Source organism: Salmo salar, chromosome 06 (assembly GCF_965601325.2).
Source record: "Salmo salar chromosome 06, fSalSal1, whole genome shotgun sequence".
NCBI lineage: Eukaryota > Metazoa > Chordata > Actinopteri > Salmoniformes > Salmonidae > Salmo > Salmo salar.
Genome location: NC_138296.1, coordinates 77228868 through 77252961, shown reverse-complemented (window position 1 = coordinate 77252961; position 24094 = coordinate 77228868). Strand labels below are relative to the sequence as shown.

Here is a 24094-nt window from a genome sequence, read left to right as displayed (position 1 = left end):
GACCGTTTGTGCAGAAATTCTTTGGTTGTGCAAATCCAGTTTCATCAGCTGTCCAGGTGGCTGGTCTCAGACGATCCCACAGGTAAAGAAGCCAGATATGTTATATAAAATTTCCACAAAAATGTTTAAGTCCTTCCAATTTAAAATAACTTCTATTAACAGCCCATTGAGCAGAAATTGCTACAGCAAGGGGGGAAAAAAGCTAGAGAAAGCTATGGTCTTATTAGTAGAGAGATCATGGTTTATTAGGGAGGACGGTGGAGTGGTAAATGTAAGTTATTAAAAGAAGCATGAGAGATAGTACAACTCCCAGCGGATATGGGGTGAGAGAGAGAGCGAGAGAAAGCAGGTGGAAAAGGAGAGCAAAATAGGGGGCAAAAAGAGCGATTCCCAGACGGACAGAAAGAGCGATCCCGTACCTCCTCTACTCTCCCTGTGCTGTGATTCTGCATGGGGGAAGACTCGGAGCAGGACCTCCAGCACTGTGGACAGTGTGTTGGCCAGTAGGGGGCGTATGTTTGGGGCCAGAGCTCGGCCTGGAGGGGCCTGGGCTCTCTGGGAGGCTGGGACGATGGTCCGCAGGGCGCGGCTGAAGTCCCCAGGCCCCAGCACGATGGTACTGATAGAGACAGATAGATCAATAAATGAATACTTGATCCAGAATGGAAATTCAGTGTCAGCAGATCATACAGATTTAGGGAAGAATTCTAACTTCCACTTCGTTCAAATTGTGTATTAACCATGCTTTGATGTCAATGGGTGACTACATGGAAATTAAACTTAAGTGGAAGTTAGGATTGCCCCCATGCAGACAAGACGATGGATTCCAGTCCATTAATATGGACTTTCAGTTTCCTCCTCTCCATAAATACCTGACATCCAGCTGCAGCTTAACACTGCTGCCGTAGATCTGGGGGTAGCGCCGCCGCAGCGCCGCCAGGGCCGTCTCTGTGCAAAGTGCTTTGATGTCGGCACCGCAGTAACCTGGAGCAAGGGAGTGGAGTAAATGAAAGAACCGAAAAGGAAGTAAGCTAAACATCTATACTACCGTTCAAAAGTTTGGGGTCACTTAGAAATGTCCTTGTTTTTGAAAGAAAAGCAAATTGTGAGTCCATTAAAATAACATCAAATTGATCAGAAATACAGTGTAGACATTGTTAATGTTGTAAATGACTATTGTAACTGGAAACGGCTGATGTTTTATGGAATATCTACGTAGGCGTACAGTGGCCCATTATCAGCAACCCTCACTCCTGTGTTCCAATGGCATGTTGGGTTAGCTAATCCAAGTTTATCATTTTAAAAAGGCTAATTGATCATTAGTAAACCCTTTTGCAATTATGTTAACACAGCTGAAAACTGTTGTTTTGATTGAAGAAGCAATAAAACTGGCCTTCTAATCTGGAGCATCAGCATTTGTGGGTTTGATTACAGGCTCAAAATGGCCAGAAACAAAGACCTTTCTTCTGAAACTTGTCAGTCTATTCTTGTTCTGAGAAATTAAGGCTATTCCATGCGAGAAATTGCCAAGAAACTGAAGATCTCGGACAACGCTGTGTACTACTCCCTTCACAGAAGAGCGCAAACTGTCTCTAATCAGTATAGAAAGAGTGGGAGGCCCCGGTGCACAACTGAGCAAGAGGACAAGTACATTAGAGTGTCTAGTTTGAGAAACAGACGCCTCACAAGTCCTCAACTAGCAGCTTCATTAAATAGTACCCGCAAAACACCAGTCTCAACATCAACAGTGAAGAAGAGGTGACTCCGGGATGCTGGCCTTCTGGGCAGAGTTGCAAAGAAAAAGCCATATCTTAGACTGGCCAATAAAAATAAAAGATTAAGATGGGCAAAAGCACACTAGACAGAGGAAGATTGGAAAAAAGTTATGGACAGACGAATCTAAGTTTGAGATTTTCGGATCACAAAGAACATTCGTGAGACAGAAAAAAGAAAAAAAAAGATTATAGAGGACTGCTTGACGCCATCTGTCAAGCATGGTGGAGGCAATGTGATGGTCTGGGGGTGCTTTGTTGGTGGTAAAGTGGGAGATTTGTACAGGGAAAAAGGGATCTTGAAGGAGGAAGGCTATAACTCCATTTTGCAACGCCATGCCATACCCTGTGGACGGCGCTTAATTGGAGCCAATTTCCTCCTACAACAAGACAATGACCCAAAGCACAGCTCCAAACTATGCAAGAACTATTTAGGGAAGAAGCAGTCAGCTGGTATTCTGTCTATAAAGGAGTGGCCAGCAGTCACTGGATCTCAACCCTATTGAGCGGTTGTTGGATCAAGCAAAGTTTGAAGGACAATTATTATTTCAATTAAAAATCATTATTTATAACCTTGTCAATGTCTTGACTATTTTTCCTATTCATTTTGCAACTCATTTCAATTATATTTTCATGGAAAACAAGGAAATGTATAAGTGACCTCAAACTTTTGAATGGTAGAGTACGTTAAAGTTGTAAACGTTAATGACCCTAATATAAGTCAATCTCTCTTACCGACACATTTCTCAGCCAGCTCGTCCACAAACTGCTCAGCCAGTCTGGGGTTCCAGTCCCGAGTGTGGATCTCAAGGATTTGCCTTCGGGCCTAGGAACAGAGAGAAAAAGACAAAGACCGAAAGAAGGAGAGGGAAATACAGGGATAGAGAAACATTTAATAAATAACAAAAACCACCCTGCTCACACCACAGTGGGTTTTTGGTCTCTCTGCCAGCTGTCTCCCTCTGTGTGTGTGTGTGTGTGTGTGTAGAAAATGTTGACGTATGTAACCATAAAACATGATGTTATCATCCCCACCCCATACTGTTTTGAAAGCCTGGGCAGAGGGTAAGTGCAGGCAAATATTTTTCTAATAGTCCTTTCTGGTGGAAGAGCTTCAGCATGGAGCAGGTTAGAGTGTGTGTGTGTGTGTGTGTGTGTGTGTGTGTGTGTGTGTGTGTGTGTGTGTGTGTGTGTGTGTGTGTGTGGGGCGCTGTGATGGAGCAGTGAAGAATGGGCAGTCTTACTGTAGTGACATCCTTGGCTGGATAGAAGCAGTCTACAGTCTTCACAACTGGGTAATAATTGCTTTATTTGCCTCAAAATATCAGAAAAATAAATGCTACTGTTTGTTCTACCTATTGTCAAGCTGTGATTGAGAATAGCCTATGCCTAGGCTGTATAGAATTTCACTCATGTAATCCACAAGTTGAAGTTACGAACTGTAGTTTATTTGCCAACACCTACGAAGGTGTTGTCCTGAAGTTGTGGATTACATGAGTGAAATTCTATACAGCCTAGGCATAGGCTATTCTCAATCACAGCTTTACAATAGGAAGAACAAACAGTAGCATTTATTTTTCAGATAGATAGATAGATAGATAGATAGATAGATAGATAGATAGATAGATAGATAGATAGATAGATAGATAGATAGATAGATAGATAGATAGATAGATAGATAGATAGATAGATAGATAGATAGATAGATAGATAGATAGATAGATAGATAGATAGATAGATAGATAGATAGATAGATAGATAGATAGATAGATAGATAGATAGATAGATAGATAGATAGATAGATAGATAGATAGATAGATAGATAGATAGATAGATAGATAGATAGATAGATAGATAGATAGATAGATAGATAGATAGATAGATAGATAGATAGATAGATAGATAGATAGATAGATAGATAGATAGATAGATAGATAGATAGATAGATAGATAGATAGATAGATAGATAGATAGATAGATAGATAGATAGATAGATAGATAGATAGATAGATAGATAGATAGATAGATAGATAGATAGATAGATAGATAGATAGATAGATAGATAGATAGATAGATAGATAGATAGATAGATAGATAGATAGATAGATAGATAGATAGATAGATAGATAGATAGATAGATAGATAGATAGATAGATAGATAGATAGATAGATAGATAGATAGATAGATAGATAGATAGATAGATAGATAGATAGATAGATAGATAGATAGATAGATAGATAGATAGATAGATAGATAGATAGATAGATAGATAGATAGATAGATAGATAGATAGATAGATAGATAGATAGATAGATAGATAGATAGATAGATAGATAGATAGATATAGACACACCGTATCTAGTTTTTTAATAGGTTTAACCTATAGCCTAATGCCCATCCATCCGACAGATCAACATTTTGCGCTGCTTTGTTGGAATTCTCCACTCTGTCTGGCCTACATTCCTCTCATGTTCTGTATCACATATTTATTGAAGTAGGCTATAGCAAATGGTAGTAGCAAAATAAATTACTCAAAGTCACTTATGTGCTGCCCTGCGAGACTCTGTTCTTTACTGCAGGGCGCCAGCCAAGTTCAAGTAGGCTAAACCATCGTCTATTACATAACGATGTCGACAATCATCGTGGTAATATCGCCCAACCTTAGTGTGTGTCTCTGCTGAGGTCGACTGATTGCTATGTACCGCTGGACTGGCACACAGTCACACACACACACAGAAACACTAAACTGGGACTAATGTGTGGAGTACACACACACACAAAGAGCAGCGGCTGGAACACACACACAAACAAGGATGACACCATCTTAAACAAGGATAAAACTCCAAAAAACATACTATGCCAGCCATAGACATACTTTAAAATTATTGGGATTACAGTATCAACACGTCACCAACATAGTGTATTCACTGATTGGGATTACAGTATCAACACGTCACCAACATAGTGCATACACTGATTGGGATTACAGTATCAACACGTCACCAACATAGTGTATTCACTGATTGGGATTACAGTATCAACACGTCACCAACATAGTGTATTCACTGATTGGGATTACAGTATCAACACGTCACCAACATAGTGTATTCACTGATTGGGATTACAGATCAACACATCAACATAGTGTATTCATTGTGCCATAATCCTATACATGATTCATATTGACAGGTGTGTTGAAATTGTTAACTACCCCACTTCCTCACCTCCTTGTCAGGCAGGTTGAAGAGGAACTCCCTGTCAAAGCGTCCAGGCCTCCGTAGAGCAGGGTCTATGGAGTCCAGTCTATTGGTAGCACCGATCACCACGATTTCCCCTCGGCTGTCCAGGCCATCCATCAACGCCAGCAGAGTGGACACTATGGAGCTGGAGGTGGACAGGAAAGAGGGATAGTGAGGGAGAGAGGGAAGAGAGAGATTATGGTCAAACCATAGTAAAAAACTGATCACTCACTTTCATTATTGATTATCAGAGACCATCAAACGGAGATATCAAAACCAAACTGCTACTCCTGCTTCAAATAGTACCTGTGTATCTGGTCCTGTCTGCTGGAGCGCACTGGGGCCAGCCCGTCTATCTCATCAAAGAAGATTATGGAAGGCCTCATCAGGTATGCCTAGAAGAGAGAGGAACACACAACCTTAACACAATGATCACGAAAATCTAACAACTCTCACAAAGTAACAACACTGGACTAGATGTCTTCACGGATCCACCTGTACCCGAATCTCCGGAACCCAGCAGGTCCGGATCCAGAATTCTAAATAATGTCACGGTCTGGGTCAGATCTGATATGGATTGTCACGGGTAAGTGTAGTTTTAACTGACTGTTCCGGAAGAGCCCGTACAGATCAGAACGCGACTACTGCAGTAGAAAAAGAGACATTTTATCATTTATGCTGCTGCTCTTGCTTTTCACGAGAGTGGAGCGTGTAGCTTGTTGACGGCCAATCAAAGCCGAATAGGCTACAGTCAGAGCCTCGCTACGTGTGTTGCAAAAGTTAGGCGATACACTTTATATACAAAAGTATGAAGACACCCCTTCAAATTAGTGGATTCGGCTACATCAGCTGACAGATGTATAAAAATCGAGCACACAGCCATGCAATCTCCATAGACAAAACATTGGTAGTAGAATGGCCTTCCTGAAGAGCTAAGTGACTTTGAACATGGCACCGTCATAGGATGCCACCTTTCCAACAAGTCAGTTGGTCAAATTTCAGCCCTTGCTATAGCTGCCCCGATCATCTGTAAGTGCTGTTATTGTGAAGTGGAAACGTCTAGGAGCAACAACGGCTCAGCCTTCAAGTGGTATGCCACACAAGCTCACAGAATTGTCTGTCCTCGGTTGCAACACTCACTACAGAGTTCCAAAACTGCCTCAAAGCAACGTCAGCACAATAACTGTTAGTCCGGAGCTTCATGAAATGGGTTTTCATGACCGAGTTGCCGCACACAAGCCTAAGATCACCATACGCAATGCCAAGCGTCAGCTGGGCTGGAGTGGTGTAAAGTTCTCCGCCATTGGACTCTGGAGAAATGGAAACGCGTTCTCTGGAGTGATAAATCACATTTCGCCATCTGGCAGTCCGACAAACTAATCTGGGTTTGGGGGATGCCAGGAGAACGCTACCTCCCCCAATGCATAGTGCCAACTGTAAAGTTCGGTGGAGGAGGAATAATGGTCTGGGGCTGTTATTCATGGTTCGGGCTAGGCCCCTTAGTTCCAGTGAAGGGAAATCTTAACGCTACAGCATACAATGACATTCTGTGCTTCCAATTTTGCAGCAACCGTTTGGGGAAGGTCCTTTCCTGTTTCAGCATGACACCTCATTTGATGATCTAGTTTCATTGGTGGAGTTTAAACACTTGATCGATGTATATATCATAGAATTGTCTTTAGGACAGCTGTTTTAGTCAATACTTTTTTACGTAATATGTAATTGTTGTACTGTATGTGTGTTTATAGTTTTGTTTAATGTTGTGTTAGTGTATGTAAGTTGTTTTGTCTGTAACGTTGTTCCCCCTGCTGCTATTGGACCAGGTCTCTCTTGGAAAAGAGATGTTATCTCAATGGGAAAACCTTTATAAATAAAGGTTAAATAAAATTAAAATAAATGCCCCTGTGCACAAAGCGAGGTCCATACAGAAATTGTCGAGAAGAAGATGTGGAAGAAGATGACTGGCCTGCACAGAGCCCTGACCTCAACCCAATCGAACACCTTTGGGATGAATTGGAACGTCGACTGCAAGCCAGGTCTAATCGCCCAACATCAGTGCCCGACCTCACTAACGCTCGTGGCTGAATGGAAGCAAGTCCCCGCAGCAACGTTCCAACATCTATTGGAAAGTCTTCTCAGAAGAGCGTAGTTATTTGTAACTGTAGGATGAGAAAGTGCATGCACTGCAGCCTCAGTTAGCCTAGCTAGCTAACTTTAGCTAGCTTCTCCCAGTTTGATGCAGTCAAGATGGGTACTACGTAATCATATTTGATTCTAAATAACCTAGCTGTGGCTATTATTAGTCTGCTATTGCACGAGTAAGCTTGGATGGTTGCCGTCACTCGCTCACAGTACAGCCTCTCCCCGCCTGCTAAAGCTACACCTCTCTCCCTCACCTCATACTTTATCAGCTCTGGTTAATAAAGTAGCATAAAAAAATTCCAGGTCTTTATGGAACGGGTCTAGTTGTCTTCGGATCCGTTCGGAAGGGGTCTCTATATATTTTTTATTAATTTATGCATATCGGGTCCGGGTGGTTAAGCCCCAGGTCCATTTCAGAACAGGTCCAACTGAAGACCTCTACTCTGGACTGATAAGTCTTGGCTCGAGCTCACCTGGTCGAAGAGCAGGCGTAGCTGTCGTTCTGATTCACCGACCCACTTGCTGAGGCAGTCGGCTCCCTTCCTCATGAAGAAAGACACTTTCTTGTCACCTTGACTACACTCGTTGGCCAAAGCCCGCGCTACTAGGGTCTTTCCTGTACCTGGTGGGCCGTAGAACAGACACCCTCTGTGGGGGAGAGAAAGAGCGAGAGACAGAGGGGTAAATAACAAGTCTCACTTTTATTGAATGAGGAACTACACATTGTGACCATTCAGTTTTTCCTCATCTGGCTTGTTGAAATGAAATAACAGTTATAAATGGCAAACAAAGAAGGATACATGCTTGATATGTCTGAACATGAATAATGTGAGTTTCCAGGTGGCTTTGCTCTTTACCTTGGTGGCTGAATCTTGAACCTCTCGAAAACCTCTGGGTAGAGGAGAGGGAAGACCACCATCTCTTTCAGGGACTGGATGTGGTTGGACAGCCCTCCTACGCTGTCAAACTTCACTGAGGTGTCCAGATTCATGGGGTCCACATCAGCGAGGCTAGCTCCCACCTTGGCCCTGTCCCTCAGCACCCCACTGGCCAGGTCCTCTGCTCGCAAGTTCATAGGCAGACACCTTTACAAATAACAAGTGTTAGCACTGTGCTTCCAGATATATCTGCAGCTCAACACTGATAGACCAGTGAAGGACAGTCGATGTGCTGTGGTCCTTTGTAGCTCAGTTCGTTGAGCATGGTTTCAATCCCCGGGACCCCCCATAGGTAAAATGTATGCACGCATGACTACGTCACTTTGGATAAAAGCGTCTGCTAAATTGCCTATATTATAAATGTATTATTGCTGTGAGCTTTCTGGTGCACAACGGCTGCTGTGTATCACTAGGGGTGTTAGAGTGGTCGTACTACCGCAACACCGGCGGTCACGAGTCATGATGGCAGTCAAATTCCATGTGACCGTTTAGTCACGGTAATTAGGCTTCTCCAAGCTCTGATGCTGCTGATGGTCATTAGTAACCTACCAAACTTGCTAACTGCCTGGTACTCAGCACTCTATTGTCCCTCTAATCACTCTGACATCAATGCAAATGTAATTGAAAATCTAATCAAAGACTTCATGAGAGCCCATGAGCTCATGTTGCGCAACATTTCTATAGGCTAGGCCTACTATATCTATCTATTTACCTAATATTAAGCACATTACTTCGCTTTACAACAGGAGTATAAGCCTACCTGGCTGGCATGAAAATGGAACCATGGGAAATGCATCCTCCCTTCATTATTTAAGTGCATAGATGTGTCTTTTTCCCCATGCCCCTGTTCTGAGAAAGGTGCATAACGGTCCATTCTAAATCCAAACTAATTTCACACATATTATTTAGTGTACAGTGCATTCAGAAAGTATTCAGAACCATTGACTTATTCCACGTTACATTACAGCCTTAAAGTGTCTCCCCCAAATCAAATACACACAATACCCCATAATGACAAAGCAAAAAAAGGTAATACAAATAAGAAAACTGAAATATGTAAATGTGTTAAGTATTCAAACCCTTTACTCAGTACTTTGTTTAATCACCTTTGCCAGCCTCGAGTCTTGTGACAAGCTTGTCACAAGTCCAGGCACTGGATGGGCCACTCAAGTACATTCAGAGATATGTCCCGAAGCCACTCCTGCGTTGTCTTGGCTGTGTACTTAGGGTCGTTGTCCTGTTGGATGGTGAACTTCTCCCCAGTCTGAGGTCCCGAGCAGGTTTTCAGCAAGGATCTCTGTACTTTGCTGCAGTTATCTTTCCCTCGATCCTGACTAGTCTCCCAGTCCCTGCCGCTGAAAAACATCCCCACAACATGATGCTGCCACCACCATGCTTCAACGCAGGGATGGTGCCAGGTTTCCTCCAGACGTGACTCTTGGCATTCAGGCCAAATAGTTCAGTCTTGGTTTCATCAGACCAGAGAATCTTGTTTCTCATGGTCTGAGAGTCTTTAGGTGCCTTTTGGCAAACTCCAAGCGGGCTGTCATACGCCTTTTACTGAGGAGTGGCTTCTGTCTGGCCACTCTACCATAAAGGCCTGATAATGGAGTACTGCAGAGATGGTTGTCCTTCTGGAAGGTTCTTCCATCTCCACAGAGGATCTCTGGAGGGTTCAGTGACCATCAGGTTCTTGGTCATCTCCCTGACCAAGGCCCTTCTCCCCCGATTGCTCAGTTTGGCTGGGGCGTACAGCTCTAGGAAGAGTCTTGCTAGTTCCAAACTTCCTAAATGGAAGAATGATAGAAGCCACTGTGTTCTTGGGGACCTTCAATGCTGCAGAAATGTTATTGGTACCCTTCCCCAGATCTGTGACTCGACACAATCCTGTCGCGGAGCTCTATGGACAATTCCTTCAACCTCATGGCTTAGTTTCTGCTCTGACATGCGCTGTCAACTGTGGGACCTTATATAGACAGCTGTGTGCCTGTCCAAATCATGTCCAATCAATTGAAATGTACCACAGGTGGACTCCAATCAAGTTGTAGAAACATCAAGGATGATCAATGGAAACAGGATGCATCTGAGCTCAATTTCGAGTCTCATATCAAAGGGTCTGAATACTTTTTGTAAATAATGTTGTTTTTAATGTTTTTTTTTTTTTTATCAATTTGGGGAAAAATCTAAAAACCTGTTTTCGCTTTGTCATTATGGGGTATTGTGTAGATTGATGAGGATTTTATTTTATTTAAGCAATTTTAGAATACGTCTGTAACGTAACAAAATGTGGAATAAGTCAAGGGGTCTGAATACTTTCCGAATGGACTGTATGTAAAGGCAACATTAAATTAAGAATAGTCTGATTGACTAATATTGTCACCCATCACTTGTGAATGATGTCCAGCTTGTGCAGTAAGGCAAGAAACAGCTTGAATACTTTTGTGATTTCTTCAAATCATAGTCACACACTTCATATAGCCTAGCCCATAGACCTATATGCTTTGATAACATTTCTAAATGTTTAAATTTTTTTACCTTAATTTAACTAGTCAAGTCAGTTAAGACAAATTCTAACTTACAATGACGGCCTACCGGTGAACAGTGGATTAACTGCCTTGTTCAGGGGCAGAATGACAGATTTTTACCTTGTCAGCTCAGGGATACGATCCAGCAACCTTTCGGTTACTAGTCCAACACTCTAACCACTAGGCTACCTGCCCACCCTGAAGTGGCCAAATAACTTCTTAAAATTAAGCACTTTATAACCGGTGTAGCACCTAATTGGCATACATTGGCTGCGGTCGAGTTTCAAGTTTGGGAAATAATTTTCTCCAAAAGATTTAACCTTTATAATAAAGCATTAAATGCATAATTCTGTCATCACTTTTGAGAACTTGGCAAATGCAATTGAAAATCACAACACTTATCAAACCTATCATAGTTTTAAAACTCACCTCACTGTGATGATCAATTTGAAGAAAGTTCAACAGCAGGTTGAAACAGCGCTTTCTAAGGTGAAAATTCATTCAAAACATCCATATGCATATAAGAGCTGATGCATAGGCTTATGAGCCCAAGCCCCAAAACTAGATTAAAATGATTGTGCCATTATACAATACATAGCCTACCACATATTATGCATGGCAGAAGAGCATAAAACTAAACTGATTTAAGATGTCTTTGAAACATAATGGCTGTAGCCTTTGAGTGTGGACTGGATTATTATACATACTGGATGGACTGATTACCTTATGCTACGCTCCAAAATGTCTATCATGAGTCTGGGAGAGAACGTATAGTCCTAGGACTAGGTGATGCTGTTGGTTCATTGATGGTGTAGGGCGGCTTACAGAGCCAACAATTAGTGAATTTGTATATGATTTTGAATATCCTAGTAATAGGAATTTGTTTTCTATTTTCATAACTAATTGAGTGACATTAGCTATACAGAATATCTCACCACGTGTTTCCATCTCCTCCTCGCTCTCCTTTATTCCTTTCTAGAGCGCGCAGACGGGCTGTCAACAGTTTAGTGAAATGTGTTTTGTTGAAAAAACATGTTAATATCGATGTTCCCAAACAGATTACACTTGGTTTTCCAATTTTTTTTTTTTATTTAATTTTTTTATTTCACCTTTATTTAACCAGGTAAGCTAGTTGAGAACAAGTTGTCATTTACAACTGCGACCTGGCCAAGATAAAGCAAAGCAGTGTGACACAAACAACAGAGTTACACATAGAATTAACAAGCGTACAGTCAATAACACAATAGAAAAAGTCTATATACAGTGAGTGCAAATGGCGTGAGGAGGTAGGCAATAAATAGGCCATAGTAGCGAAGGACTGAGTAGCTACAGGAACAAGGTTAGAGAGCCCATGGCATACAGAGTCTGGGTGAAATATCACCTATCGGGCAGCGAGGGCATGCTCCTCAAACAGGTATATCACCTATCGGGCAGCGAGGACATGCTCCTCAAACAGGTATATCACCTATCGGGCAGCGAGGGCATGCTCCTCAAACAGGTATATCACCTATCGGGCAGCGAGGACATGCTCCTCAAACAGGTATATCACCTATCGGGCAGCGAGGGCATGCTCCTCAAACAGGTATATCACCTATCAGGCAGCGAGGACATGCTCCTCAAACAGGTATATCACCTATCGGGCAGCGAGGACATGCTCCTCAAACAGGTATATCACCTATCGGGCAGCGAGGACATGCTCCTCAAACAGGTATATCACCTATCAGGCAGCGAGGGCATGCTCCTCAAACAGGTATATCACCTATCAGGCAGCGAGGGCATGCTCCTCAAACAGGTATATCACCTATCAGGCAGCGAGGACATGCTCCTCAAACAGGTATATCACCTATCGGGCAGCGAGGACATGCTCCTCAAACAGGTATATCACCTATTGGGCAGCGAGGGCATGCTCCTCAAACAGTGGTTGATGTGCAGAGTGAAGTAAGTGGTGTTGTATTTATTTCTCAGCTGGTCATATTATGCTCCGCTATAAAACCCAAGTAAGTAGCCTACAAAATGGACCAGCGGGAAAGCTCACGGCCTCCATTCCTATTGGAGAGCATACAGATGACGTCTTTTTCCCCTCCCCCTGTTCCTGTCCATTTGATAATGGCCCATTCTAAATCAAAACACATTTTATATATTAGTAAAGACCAGATTAAATTGAGAATAGTCTGATGGGTGAAAATCAGTTGATGAGAGCACAGCTGTGCAGCCTGAGGCCAGGAACAGAACAAGCCTTTTCTGCTTCTTTCTCAAATCAATAGCAGATAGTCGCTCCATGCAGCCCTTATACGCTTTGATTTCTAAGAGATTCTAAGGTTTGTATCATTCACAACTAAAGTTGTTCTTCTTACTATAAAATATATAAAATGATGACACAGGACTTAAGCATATCCAAGCCTACAGCATGGAGCAGAGCCAGATAACATACAGGCCAACTCATTCTGTTCTTCTGAAACACATTTTCTTCATATCATGTTTCTTTAGACCCGTCTAAAATAAATAATGGATTTGTAGTGATGATGTATATTACATTGATTTAGACTTCTTTTGTAGATGACACACATCAGCAGCTTGTATGTGTGGAGGCCTGGTTATGTTTACATCTTTATGTTAATTAACGGTCAGTTACCTTCAGACCGGCAGTCTTTTGCATGACAATAACCAGCTGACAGAATTTCATGACCGCCACAGCCCTATATATCTCCACCCTGTGTACATACAGTATGGGTGATGCTGGGAACTAGTGAAAAGCCACTTATGAATTGTATCTAATATCAAAATCCACCAGGTGAGTGACAGAGAGAGGAGAGGTATTCACCTGTTCCTGGCCCGGGTCATGCTCTTGCTTTTCCTCCTCTCAAATCTCTCCTCGTCAGACGACGACGTGGTGTCGCTACTGTGGATGGCATGTTTCTTCACTCTGGACCAGAGGAGAGGAGAATAAAGACAAATCGCTCCATATTACTCCATGTCAATGTAGGTAAGCAGGGTTTTCTTATAAATAATTGTTCATGCGGGGTACAAGACCAACCGTAGATGGCTTCTCCTAGCTGGAGATCTGTGGGTGTCAAACAGGGAGGGATTGGTTTGTTTTCTGTTGACTGGCTCTGGGATGCAATCATAGACACAGAAGATGTAAAAAGCAGCAGCACTCAAGAGGTATAAAACAAAGACTACCAATAAATGTTTTCATGCAAGAAAAGGAAAGCTTCAGGCAACTTAGGGGGCCAGTTTCCCAGACCCAGATTAAGTCTACTCCTTGACTAAAAGCCACGCTCATTGGCGAATCTGGGGACGGAAAACCATCCCTTAGGGCTTGCAAAAACAATAAAAAATAAAATAAAAAACACGAAATAATATTTGTTTTCCCTTTACCGATAGGTGGCGCCTCGTATCTCTGTACAGTCTTGCGCTGCCTCAGGTTGTACGGTCTGTCATTCTCCTCTCCTACCTCCTCTGCCTCATCTCCATCATCCTCATCCTCTGCTTCGTCATCCTCTTCTTCCCCGTGAGACTCTGAGAAAGTAAACAAGTAAAATATGCTTTTTATTTATTTAATACTTTTTGCCCCTTTTTTCTCCCCAATTTCATGGTATCCAATTAGTAGTTACAGTCTTGTCCCATCGCTGCAACTCCCGTAGGGACTCAGGAGAGGCGAAGGTCGGGAGCCACGTGTCCTCTGAAACACGACCCCACAAAGCCACACTGCTTTTTGACACTGCTCGCTTAACCCAGAAGCGCCAATGTGTCGGAGGAAACACCGTACAACTGGTGACTGAAGTCAGCATGCATGCACCCGGCCCGCCACAAGGAGTCGCTAGAGTGCGATGGGACAAGGACATCCCGGCCGGCCAAACCCTCCCCTAACCCGGACAACCTGGCCAATTGTGCGCAGCTTCATGGGTCTCCCGGTTGCGCGACAGCCTGGGATCGAACCCGGGTCTGTAGTGACGCCTCTAGCAGAGCCTTAGCAGTGCCTTATGGAAAAAAATGTATGAAATGTATGCATTCACTACTGTAAGTCGCTCTGGATAAGAGCGTCTGCTAAATGACTAAAATGTAAATGTAATCACTGGGGAGGCCCTAAAATATTATATTTTAAATGTAGTCTGAACCTCAAGCAACACAGACCTGTAACTATGACAAAACTACAGTTCTCACAGTCTCTGTACAGATTTACAAGCCATCCCAACTAAGTCAAACCTTCAGTCCCCTCTTCCTCCTCCTCCTCCTCTTCCTCCTCTGTCTTGCTCATGGCTTTGTGATGCGCCTGCATGCCAAAGGTGTTCCTGCGCAGTGACTTCCTCCTCTTCACACGAGAATACATATCCATGTTTTCCTAGAAGATCAGGAGTAGAGTCAGGTTCAGCTTGCTGGCTTGCCATCATAACGTCCACCAATGGAGTTAGTTACTAACAACCCACTTTCATATTGCCATGGTGCATTTTATTTATGGAATGATACAGATTGATTGACAGACTCACCACCTCAGTGTCAGTCCACATGCGAAGTCTCTCCACCTCCCTGTTCTGTCTGATGCTGCTGATGTTGTCCATCTCCTGAAGAACTGCCTCCGCCGTGCTGACAATACACACATCGTCATCAGAAGTATCAAACACAGATGCATATGAATGAGTTCACCGAAGTTCTACATGTAAGGCTAAGCCGATCATCATGTTACACACCTTCATATCTACCCATCACTGTCCACCTGTCTGCCAACCATTAACCTGTTTAGGATAGGGGGCAGTATTTTCACGGCCGGATAAAAAAACGTACCCGATTTAATCTGGTTATTACTCCTGCCCAGAAACTAGAATATGCATATAATTGTTTGATTTGGATAGAAAACACCCTAATGTTTCTAAAACTGTTTGAATGGTGTCTGTGAGTATAACAGAACTCATATGGCAGGATAAAACCTGAGAAGATTCCATGCAGGAAGTGCCCTCTCTGACCATTTCTTGGCCTTCTATAGCCTCTTTATGGAAAATAGAGGATCTCTGCTGTAACGTGACATTTTCTAAGGCTCCCATTGGCTCTCAGAAGGCGCCAGAACGGGGAATGATGACTCTGCAGTCCCTGGCTGAAAAACAGTAGCGCATTTGGATAGTGGTCAATCTGAGAACAATGAAACGGGCGCGTGCATGCACGTGAAGAGTCCATTTTACATTTTCAGTCTATGAACGAAAACGACATCTCCCGGTCGGAATATTATCGCTATTTTACGAGAAAAATCGCATAAAAATTGATTTTAAACAGCGTTTGACATGCTTCGAAGTACGGTAATGGAATATTTTGACATTTTTTGTCACGATACGCGCCGGCGCGTCACCCTTCGGATAGTGTCTTGAACGCAAGAACAAAACGCCGCTATTTGGATATAACTATGGATTATTTGGAACCAAAACAACATTGGGTGTAAACTAGAAGTCCTGGGAGTGCATTCTGACGAAGAACAGCAAAGGTAATCCAATTTTTCTTATAGTAAATCTGAGTTTGGTGAGTGTCAAACTTGGGTGTCAAAATAGCTAGCCATGATGGCCGGGCTATCTACTCAGAATATTGCAAAATGTGCTTTCACCGAAAAGCTATTTTAAAATCTGACACCGCGATTGCATAAAGGAGTTCTGGATCTATAATTCTTAAAATAATTGTAATGCTTTTTGTGAACGTTTATCGTGAGTAATTTAGTAAATTCACCGGAAGTTTCGGTGGGTATGCTAGTTCTGAACATCACATGCTAATGTAAAAAGCTGGTTTTTGATATAAATATGAACTTGATTGAACAAAACATGCATGTATTGTATAACATAATGTCCTAGGAGTGTCATCTGATGAAGATCAAAGGTTAGTGCTGCATTTAGCTGTGGTTTTGGTGACATTATATGTTAGCTTGAAAAATGGGTGTGTGATTATTTCTGGCTGCGTACTCTCCTGACATAATCTAATGTTTTGCTTTCGTTGTAAAGCCTTTTTGAAATCGGACAATGTGGTTAGATAAAGGAGAGTCTTGTCTTTAAAATGGTGTAAAATAGTCATATGTTTGAGAAATTGAAGCCTTTGGATTTCTGAGGTGTTTGTAATTCGCGCCACGCCCTATCATTGGATATTGGAGCGGTGTTCCGCTAGCGGAACATCTAGATGTAAGAGGTTAAAACAAGGAGATTCACGGTCCACCTCGTCGCGGTTTTCACTTTCTGCTTTACAGATCCACCACCGCCAGGTCACACACATTCATTATTTTGTCAAATATTAAGTCTATTAAAATGATCAGTTTGAATGGAAAACCTTTATCTGGTAGTACTGTTGATCTCTGGTTGAGGTGTGTGTGCCTGTGTTTCCGGTATCCAGTAATAGCCAGCTTTTGTCCATTAAAAAGAAATTGCCGCTGGCCGAATAATGCAAAAATAATGCTTTGTGGCCTATTCATTTATGGAAATACCAGTCAATGGAAATACATTTGACTGGTCATTCTTATCTATAGGTTCATTAGCATAGTTTTGTGGAATAAAATTGGTGTGTGTGTAAAGTATATCGGTTATGCATGTTATTTATCACATGCGTACAGCATACAGATACAGAGCCTTTGAGTGGAAAATCTGTCAGACTGTGCCAGAGCTGCTGCTGCAGCATCTTGTTGTGCATTCAAGACAACCAGGAACTCTGAAAAATACGAGGTCAAATCATGACGTCGGTGATCTTCAGGCCGCAAAGTCAGAGCTCTAGAAAGAGGCCCGAGTTGGAATACCGTTCAAAACTATTCTTTCCAGTCGGAGCTAGTTTATTCATCATTTTCTTGAACGCTCTGAAGTCTGAAATTGGAGATTTTTAAGTTCCCAGTTGTTTTGAACGCGGCATCAAATGTCAATGGAAGGCAGGCTTCATCAGCGCGTCACACACCACTGCAATGAGCTGGAGGCAGTCTGCATTTTGAAAACATATACTTAATTGTTTGAAACCTGAATGTTTTAATACATATGAGGCATGTCTTACCTTGCTTCAAATTAGCCTATTAGATCTCCTATCTTTCAGCATTTCTAGTGGATATTTTCATCTCTGTCACATGAAACCTCTCGCATGTGCAGTACCCCTTTAACAATGGTGTTTTCCTACTAATTGAATTATGGAACGAACATTCACACGTAGCCTACTGCCTTGTGTGCATCGCTGTGCTTATAACGTGAATAAATAGTAATTTATCAACATTTTATTCTAAATGTTCTGATCTGTTGCATCAGCCTCATTGCTTTTTAACCGTTTTTTTTTTATGTAGCCTAGGCCTGCTGGTTGTATGACAACTGTCCCAGAGTCTGTTTGGAATAGGTTATTTCTTTCTTGACAAGCTGACCAATAGAATAGGTAGCCTAAACTTTTCTACTATAGTAAATTGACATAGGCTAGTGATTTTTCTGTTCGTTACTCATCTTGTTGGCTGAGGAAATGTACGTGGACAGTTATTCTAACATGTTCAAAGTGCACATCAGAATTCAGTAAGGAAAACCGCACATCGCTGCATCCTCGACTTGCACGTTCTGTTAATATGAATGACCATATTCTAAATGTGATTTGTCACAAGGATAATAAAACAAGGACATTTCAGACATGTGGGAACATTTTGCCTGGCTATTTTCGGCTTAGGGGTTAGGTTACAATTAGGGTTAAGAAGTTTGGGTTAAGGAAAATAGGATTTTGAATGGGAATCAATTGTTTAGTACCCACAAGGATCGTAAAACAAACGTGTGTGTGTGTGTTACCTGTTGACGAGCTGGTCAAAAAGCAGGCTCTGGTTGAGGTGTTCAAACTGGCTCTTCCTCACGCGGCAGCTCCTCTTCAGATCAACATGGCCGTTCATATGAGAGTGGTCTCCTGCCCCGTCCTCCTTATGGGCTGCCGGGGTCAGAGGTTACAGGTCAAAACAAAGCAGTCCAATCTAACGAATACGCCAACTAATACTGTACCAACATGCAAACAATGTAATGGTCTTGGAATAACCAAATGAAAGCTTTGGTAATGAAAATGATGTTACCATGTCCATTTTGCAGGGCGCCAGAGGACAACCTGAAACAACACATTAAGATGTGTCAATATAAACACATGGCAAAAAAAAAAGACTGCTTAGACAGTCAACAACAGATGGGGTTGAATCCACAGTCCACATGGCCAGTACAGGAACTAAACTCAAAACGGCCACAACCCATGCTGTTCCCTTGCCCCCTCACCTGGTGCGGTGGGTGGGCATGACCCAGGAGACCCTCTGGCCCTTGGCCTGGGACGAGGGAGTGATGTCGCTGGAGCTTGGTGGGGTCTGTCTACGGGTCCGCTTCGAGGGAGGGGACATTCGAGGACTGCTAGGACTGCTCACATCACTGCTGGGATCCTTCTGGAGGGGAGGAGAGACAGTGGTTAGAGCGAGAGACAAGATGGAGATGAGAGAGAGAGACAAGATGGAGAGAGAGAGCGAGAGAGAGACAAGATGGAGAGAGAGAGCGAGAGAGAGACAAGATGGAGATGAGAGAGAGAGAGAGAGAGAGACAAGATGGAGATGAGAGAGAGAGAGACAAGATGGAGATGAGAGAGAGAGAGACAAGATGGAGATGAGATGGAGATGAGAGAGAGAGAGACAAGATGGAGATGAGAGAGAGAGAGAGAGAGAGAGACAAGATGGAGATGAGAGAGAGAGAGAGACAAGAGAGAGAGAGAGAGACAAGAGAGAGAGAGAGAGAGACAAGAGAGAGAGAGAGACAAGAGAGAGAGAGAGACAAGAGAGAGAGACAGCGAGAGAGAGAGAGAGAGAGAGAGAGACAAGATGGAGATGAGAGAGAGAGAGAGACAAGATGGAGATGAGAGAGAGAGAGAGAGAGAGACAAGATGGAGATGAGAGAGAGAGAGAGAGAGAGAGAGAGAGAGAGACAAGATGGAGATGAGAGAGAGAGAGAGAGAGAGAGAGAGACAAGATGGAGATGAGAGAGAGAGAGAGAGAGAGAGAGAGAGAGAGAGAGAGAGAGAGACAAGATGGAGATGAGAGAGAGAGAGAGACAAGATGGAGATGAGAGAGAGAGAGAGAGACAAGATGGAGATGAGAGAGAGAGAGAGAGACAAGATGGAGATGAGAGAGAGAGAGAGAGACAAGATGGAGATGAGAGAGAGAGAGAGAGACAAGATGGAGATGAGAGAGAGAGAGAGAGACAAGATGGAGATGAGAGAGAGAGAGAGACAAGATGGAGATGAGAGAGAGAGAGAGACAAGAGAGAGAGATGGAGATGAGAGAGAGAGAGAGACAAGAGAGAGAGAGAGACAAGAGAGAGACAAGATGGAGATGAGAGAGAGAGAGAGAGAGAGAGAGAGAGAGAGAGAGAGAGAGAGAGAGACAAGATGGAGATGAGAGAGAGAGAGAGAGAGAGAGAGAGAGAGACAAGATGGAGATGAGAGAGAGAGAGAGAGAGAGAGAGAGAGAGAGACAAGATGGAGATGAGAGAGAGAGAGAGAGAGAGAGAGAGACAAGATGGAGATGAGAGAGAGAGAGAGAGAGAGAGAGAGAGAGAGAGACAAGATGGAGATGAGAGAGAGAGAGAGACAAGATGGAGATGAGAGAGAGAGAGAGAGACAAGATGGAGATGAGAGAGAGAGAGAGAGACAAGATGGAGATGAGAGAGAGAGAGAGACAAGAGAGAGAGATGGAGATGAGAGAGAGAGAGAGACAAGAGAGAGAGAGACAAGAGAGAGACAAGATGGAGATGAGAGAGAGAGAGAGAGAGAGAGAGAGAGAGAGAGAGAGAGACAAGATGGAGATGAGAGAGAGAGAGAGAGAGAGAGAGAGAGACAAGATGGAGATGAGAGAGAGAGAGAGAGAGAGAGAGAGAGAGAGAGAGAGAGACAAGATGGAGATGAGAGAGAGAGAGAGAGAGAGAGAGAGAGAGAGAGAGAGAGAGAGAGACAAGATGGAGATGAGAGAGAGAGAGAGAGGAGAGAGAGAGAGAGAGAGAGAGAGAGAGAGAGACAAGATGGAGATGAGAGAGAGAGAGAGAGAGAGAGAGAGAGACAAGATGGAGATGAGAGAGAGAGAGAGAGAGAGAGAGAGAGAGACAAGATGGAGATGAGAGAGAGAGAGAGAGAGAGAGAGAGACAAGATGGAGATGAGAGAGAGAGAGAGAGAGAGAGAGAGAGAGAGAGACAAGATGGAGATGAGAGAGAGAGAGAGACAAGATGGAGATGAGAGAGAGAGAGAGAGAGAGAGAGACACAAGATGGAGATGAGAGAGAGAGAGAGAGAGAGAGAGAGAGACAAGATGGAGATGAGAGAGAGAGAGAGAGAGAGAGAGAGAGAGAGACAAGACAGCTAGAGAGCGAGGGAAAGACAGCTAGAGAGCGAGGGAAAGACAGCTAGAGAGCGAGGGAAAGACAGCTAGAGAGCGAGGGAAAGACAGCTAGAGAGCGAGGGAAAGACAGCTAGAGAGCGAGGGAAAGACAGCTAGAGAGCGAGGGAAAGACAGCTAGAGAGCGAGGGAAAGACAGCTAGAGAGCGAGGGAAAGACAGCTAGAGAGCGAGGGAAAGACAGCTAGAGAGCGAGGGAAAGACAGCTAGAGAGCGAGGGAAAGACAGCTAGAGAGCGAGGGAAAGACAGCTAGAGAGCGAGGGAAAGACAGCTAGAGAGCGAGGGAAAGACAGCTAGAGAGCGAGGGAAAGACAGCTAGAGAGCGAGGGAAAGACAGCTAGAGAGCGAGGGAAAGACAGCTAGAGAGCGAGGGAAAGACAGCTAGAGAGCGAGGGAAAGACAGCTAGAGAGAGAGGGAAAGACAGCTAGAGAGAGAGGGAAAGACAGCTAGAGAGAGAGATGAGAGAGAAAGACAGCTAGAGAGAGAGTGAGAGAGAAAGACAGCTAGAGAGAAGATGAGAGAGAAAGACAGCTAGAGAGAAGATGAGAGAGAAAGACAGCTAGAGAGAAGATGAGAGAGAAAGAGAGAGATGAAAGAGAGAAAGTTGTCCCGTTGACAATTTTGATTCTCATTTATTTTTATATTGTAAATATCCAAAATAAGCTATGGCAATATGCACATTCATGCCATTGAAAAGAAAGAGAGAGAAAGAGAGAGAAAGAAAGAGAAAGAAGAGAGAAAGAGAGAGAAAGAGAGAGAGAGAAAAAGAGAGAGAGAAAAAGAGAGAAAGCATCCTAAATGAGATGCTCAAACTCACTAGTGCAAAATTGCAATTGGCTATATTAAAACTGTTTAATTTGATCCTGAGTGTAGGCTATTTCCCTGACATCTGGAATCAAGGACTCATAACCCCAATCTTTAAGAACGGAAACAAATTTGACCCTAACAATTACAGAGGCATTTGTGTGAACAGTAACCTGGGGAAGATTTTCTGTAGTATTATCAATGTAAGAGTTCTAAACTTCCTTAATAAGCACAACGCCTTGAGTAAAAGCCAAATTGGATTTATACCAAAACATCGCACAACTAATCATATTTACAGCTTACACACCCTGATAGATAATCATGTCCACCAAAATAATACCAAAATATATGCTTGCTTTATCGACTTCCAAAAAGCATTTGATTCTATTTGGCATACAGGACTGTTCTACAAAGTTATTGAAAGTGGTGTAGGGGGTAAAACATATGACATAATTAAATCAATGTATACTGGCAATACGTGGAGCATTAAAATTGGTAAGAAAAGAACAGAATTCTTTAACCAGGGGCAGGGCCTTCGCCAGGGTTGCAATCTGAGCCCTGCACTCTTCAATATTTACATTAACGAATTGGCCACTATTCTAGAAAAATCCTCAGCCCCTGGTGTTAGTCTCCACAATTCAGAAGTTAAATGCCTACTCTTCGCAGATGACCTACGCCTGCTGTCACCCACAGCACATGGCCTACAGCAGAGCCTGGACCTGCTAGAGCTGTACTGCCAGACCTGGGTCCTGGCAGTAAACCCCAAAAATACTAAAATAATGATTTTCCAGAGAAGACCCAGATCTCAGGGAATTAGACCAAAGTCCTCAATTGGTACAAAATATATAGAGTACTGTACACACTACAATTACTTAGGTTTAAAAAATAAGCTCAACTGGACACCTTAATGAGGCAGTGAATGAACTGAGAGAGAAAGCACACAGGGCATTCTATGCCATTAAAAAGCAAATTCAAATACCTATTAAAATTTGGCTAAAACTAATTGAATATGTCATTGAACCAATTGCACCTTATGGCAGCGAGGTGTGGGGTCCACTTGCAAAACAAGATTTCATCAAATGGGACAAACACCCCATTGAAACCCTGCATGCAGAGTTCTGTAAGATTCTCCTACATGTCCAGAGGAAAACTACAAACAATGCATGCAGGGCAGAATTAGGCCAATATCCACTAATAATAAAAACTCAAAAAAAGAGCAATTAAGTTTTGGAAACATCTAAAATACAGTGATCCCCTCTCATATCATTACCAAGCCCTGCAATGCCAAGAGCTGAGCAATGAAAAGAGTCCCCTCATCCAACTGGTCCTGGGGCTGAGTTCACAAACCTGTTCTACTAACACACTGAAGCCTCAGGACCAGAACATCCAATCAATCAGAATAAACCAAATTACAACACAGTCAAAACAAAACTACATTGCTAATTGGGAAACACAAGCACAAACATAAAGCAAAATGCAGTGCTACCTGGCCCTAAATGGACAGTACACCGTGGCTAAATATTTATACTGATCAAAACCTTGACATAGTACAGGCTGAGTGAGCACCGCTGTGCCATTGAGAAGGGTAGACACAGGACAACCTGGCTCCCTGTAGAGGAAAGGCTGTGCAACCACTGCACCACAGCAGAACCTGAGACGGAGCTGCATTTCCTGACAAAATGTCAAAAATATAAAACAATTAGAGTGTGTCATTTTCCCAAATTTGAAACCCTTATTCAAGGTTTCAAAGACCTCTCTGATGAGGATAGGCTACCCGTCCTGTTGGGGGAGGACGCAGAGAGCTGTGGGTTGGCAGCGCACTACATTGCTGCCTGCCATAAGTTGAGGGACAGTGTCAACCTGCACATGTAGTCTACTGTATGCTTATTGTTATTGTTGAATGTATGGTTATTTTAACCCTTGGTTAATGTTGTTACTGTTGTCCCGTTGACAATTTTGATTCTCATTTTTATATTGTAAATATCCAAAATAAGCTTTGGCAATATGTACATTGTTACATCATGCCAATAAAGCGAATTGAATTGAGAGAAGACGGAGATATGAGAGAGCGAGAAAGACAGCTAGAGAGAGAGAGAGAAGACGGAGATGAGAGAGAGAGAAGACGGAGATATGAGAGAGAGAGACAGCTAGAGAGAGAGAAAATGGAGATGAGAGAGAGAAAGACAGCTAGAGAGAGAGAGAGAAGATGGAAATGAGAGAGAGAGAAAGACAGCTAGAGAGAGAGAGAAAGACAGCTAGAGAGACAGATAAACAGAGATGGTAAGAGACAGTAG

General features: G+C 42.9%; 1 protein-coding gene across 2 annotated transcripts in view; it reads right to left on the bottom strand.

The window, feature by feature from the left end:
• The window catches only part of LOC106608046 (ATPase family AAA domain containing 2B), a 139451-nt gene that overhangs the window by 107842 nt on the left and 7515 nt on the right, over positions 1-24094 (bottom strand). The window contains exons 2-16 of one of the 2 annotated variants that reach the window (XM_014205715.3): positions 18843-19000; positions 18650-18681; positions 18378-18510; positions 15105-15201; positions 14824-14959; positions 13996-14136; positions 13652-13727; positions 13439-13540; positions 8012-8239; positions 7628-7802; positions 5319-5407; positions 4998-5157; positions 2508-2598; positions 873-984; positions 420-619 (exon numbers count right to left, since the gene is read on the bottom strand). In XM_014205715.3, the coding sequence (XP_014061190.2) occupies positions 420-619; positions 873-984; positions 2508-2598; positions 4998-5157; positions 5319-5407; positions 7628-7802; positions 8012-8239; positions 13439-13540; positions 13652-13727; positions 13996-14136; positions 14824-14959; positions 15105-15201; positions 18378-18510; positions 18650-18681; positions 18843-19000 (1930 nt within the window). Of the gene's footprint in view, positions 1-419; positions 620-872; positions 985-2507; positions 2599-4997; positions 5158-5318; positions 5408-7627; positions 7803-8011; positions 8240-13438; positions 13541-13651; positions 13728-13995; positions 14137-14823; positions 14960-15104; positions 15202-18377; positions 18511-18649; positions 18682-18842; positions 19004-24094 lie in introns of both variants that reach the window. The other variant, XM_014205714.3, reaches the window with a different exon arrangement.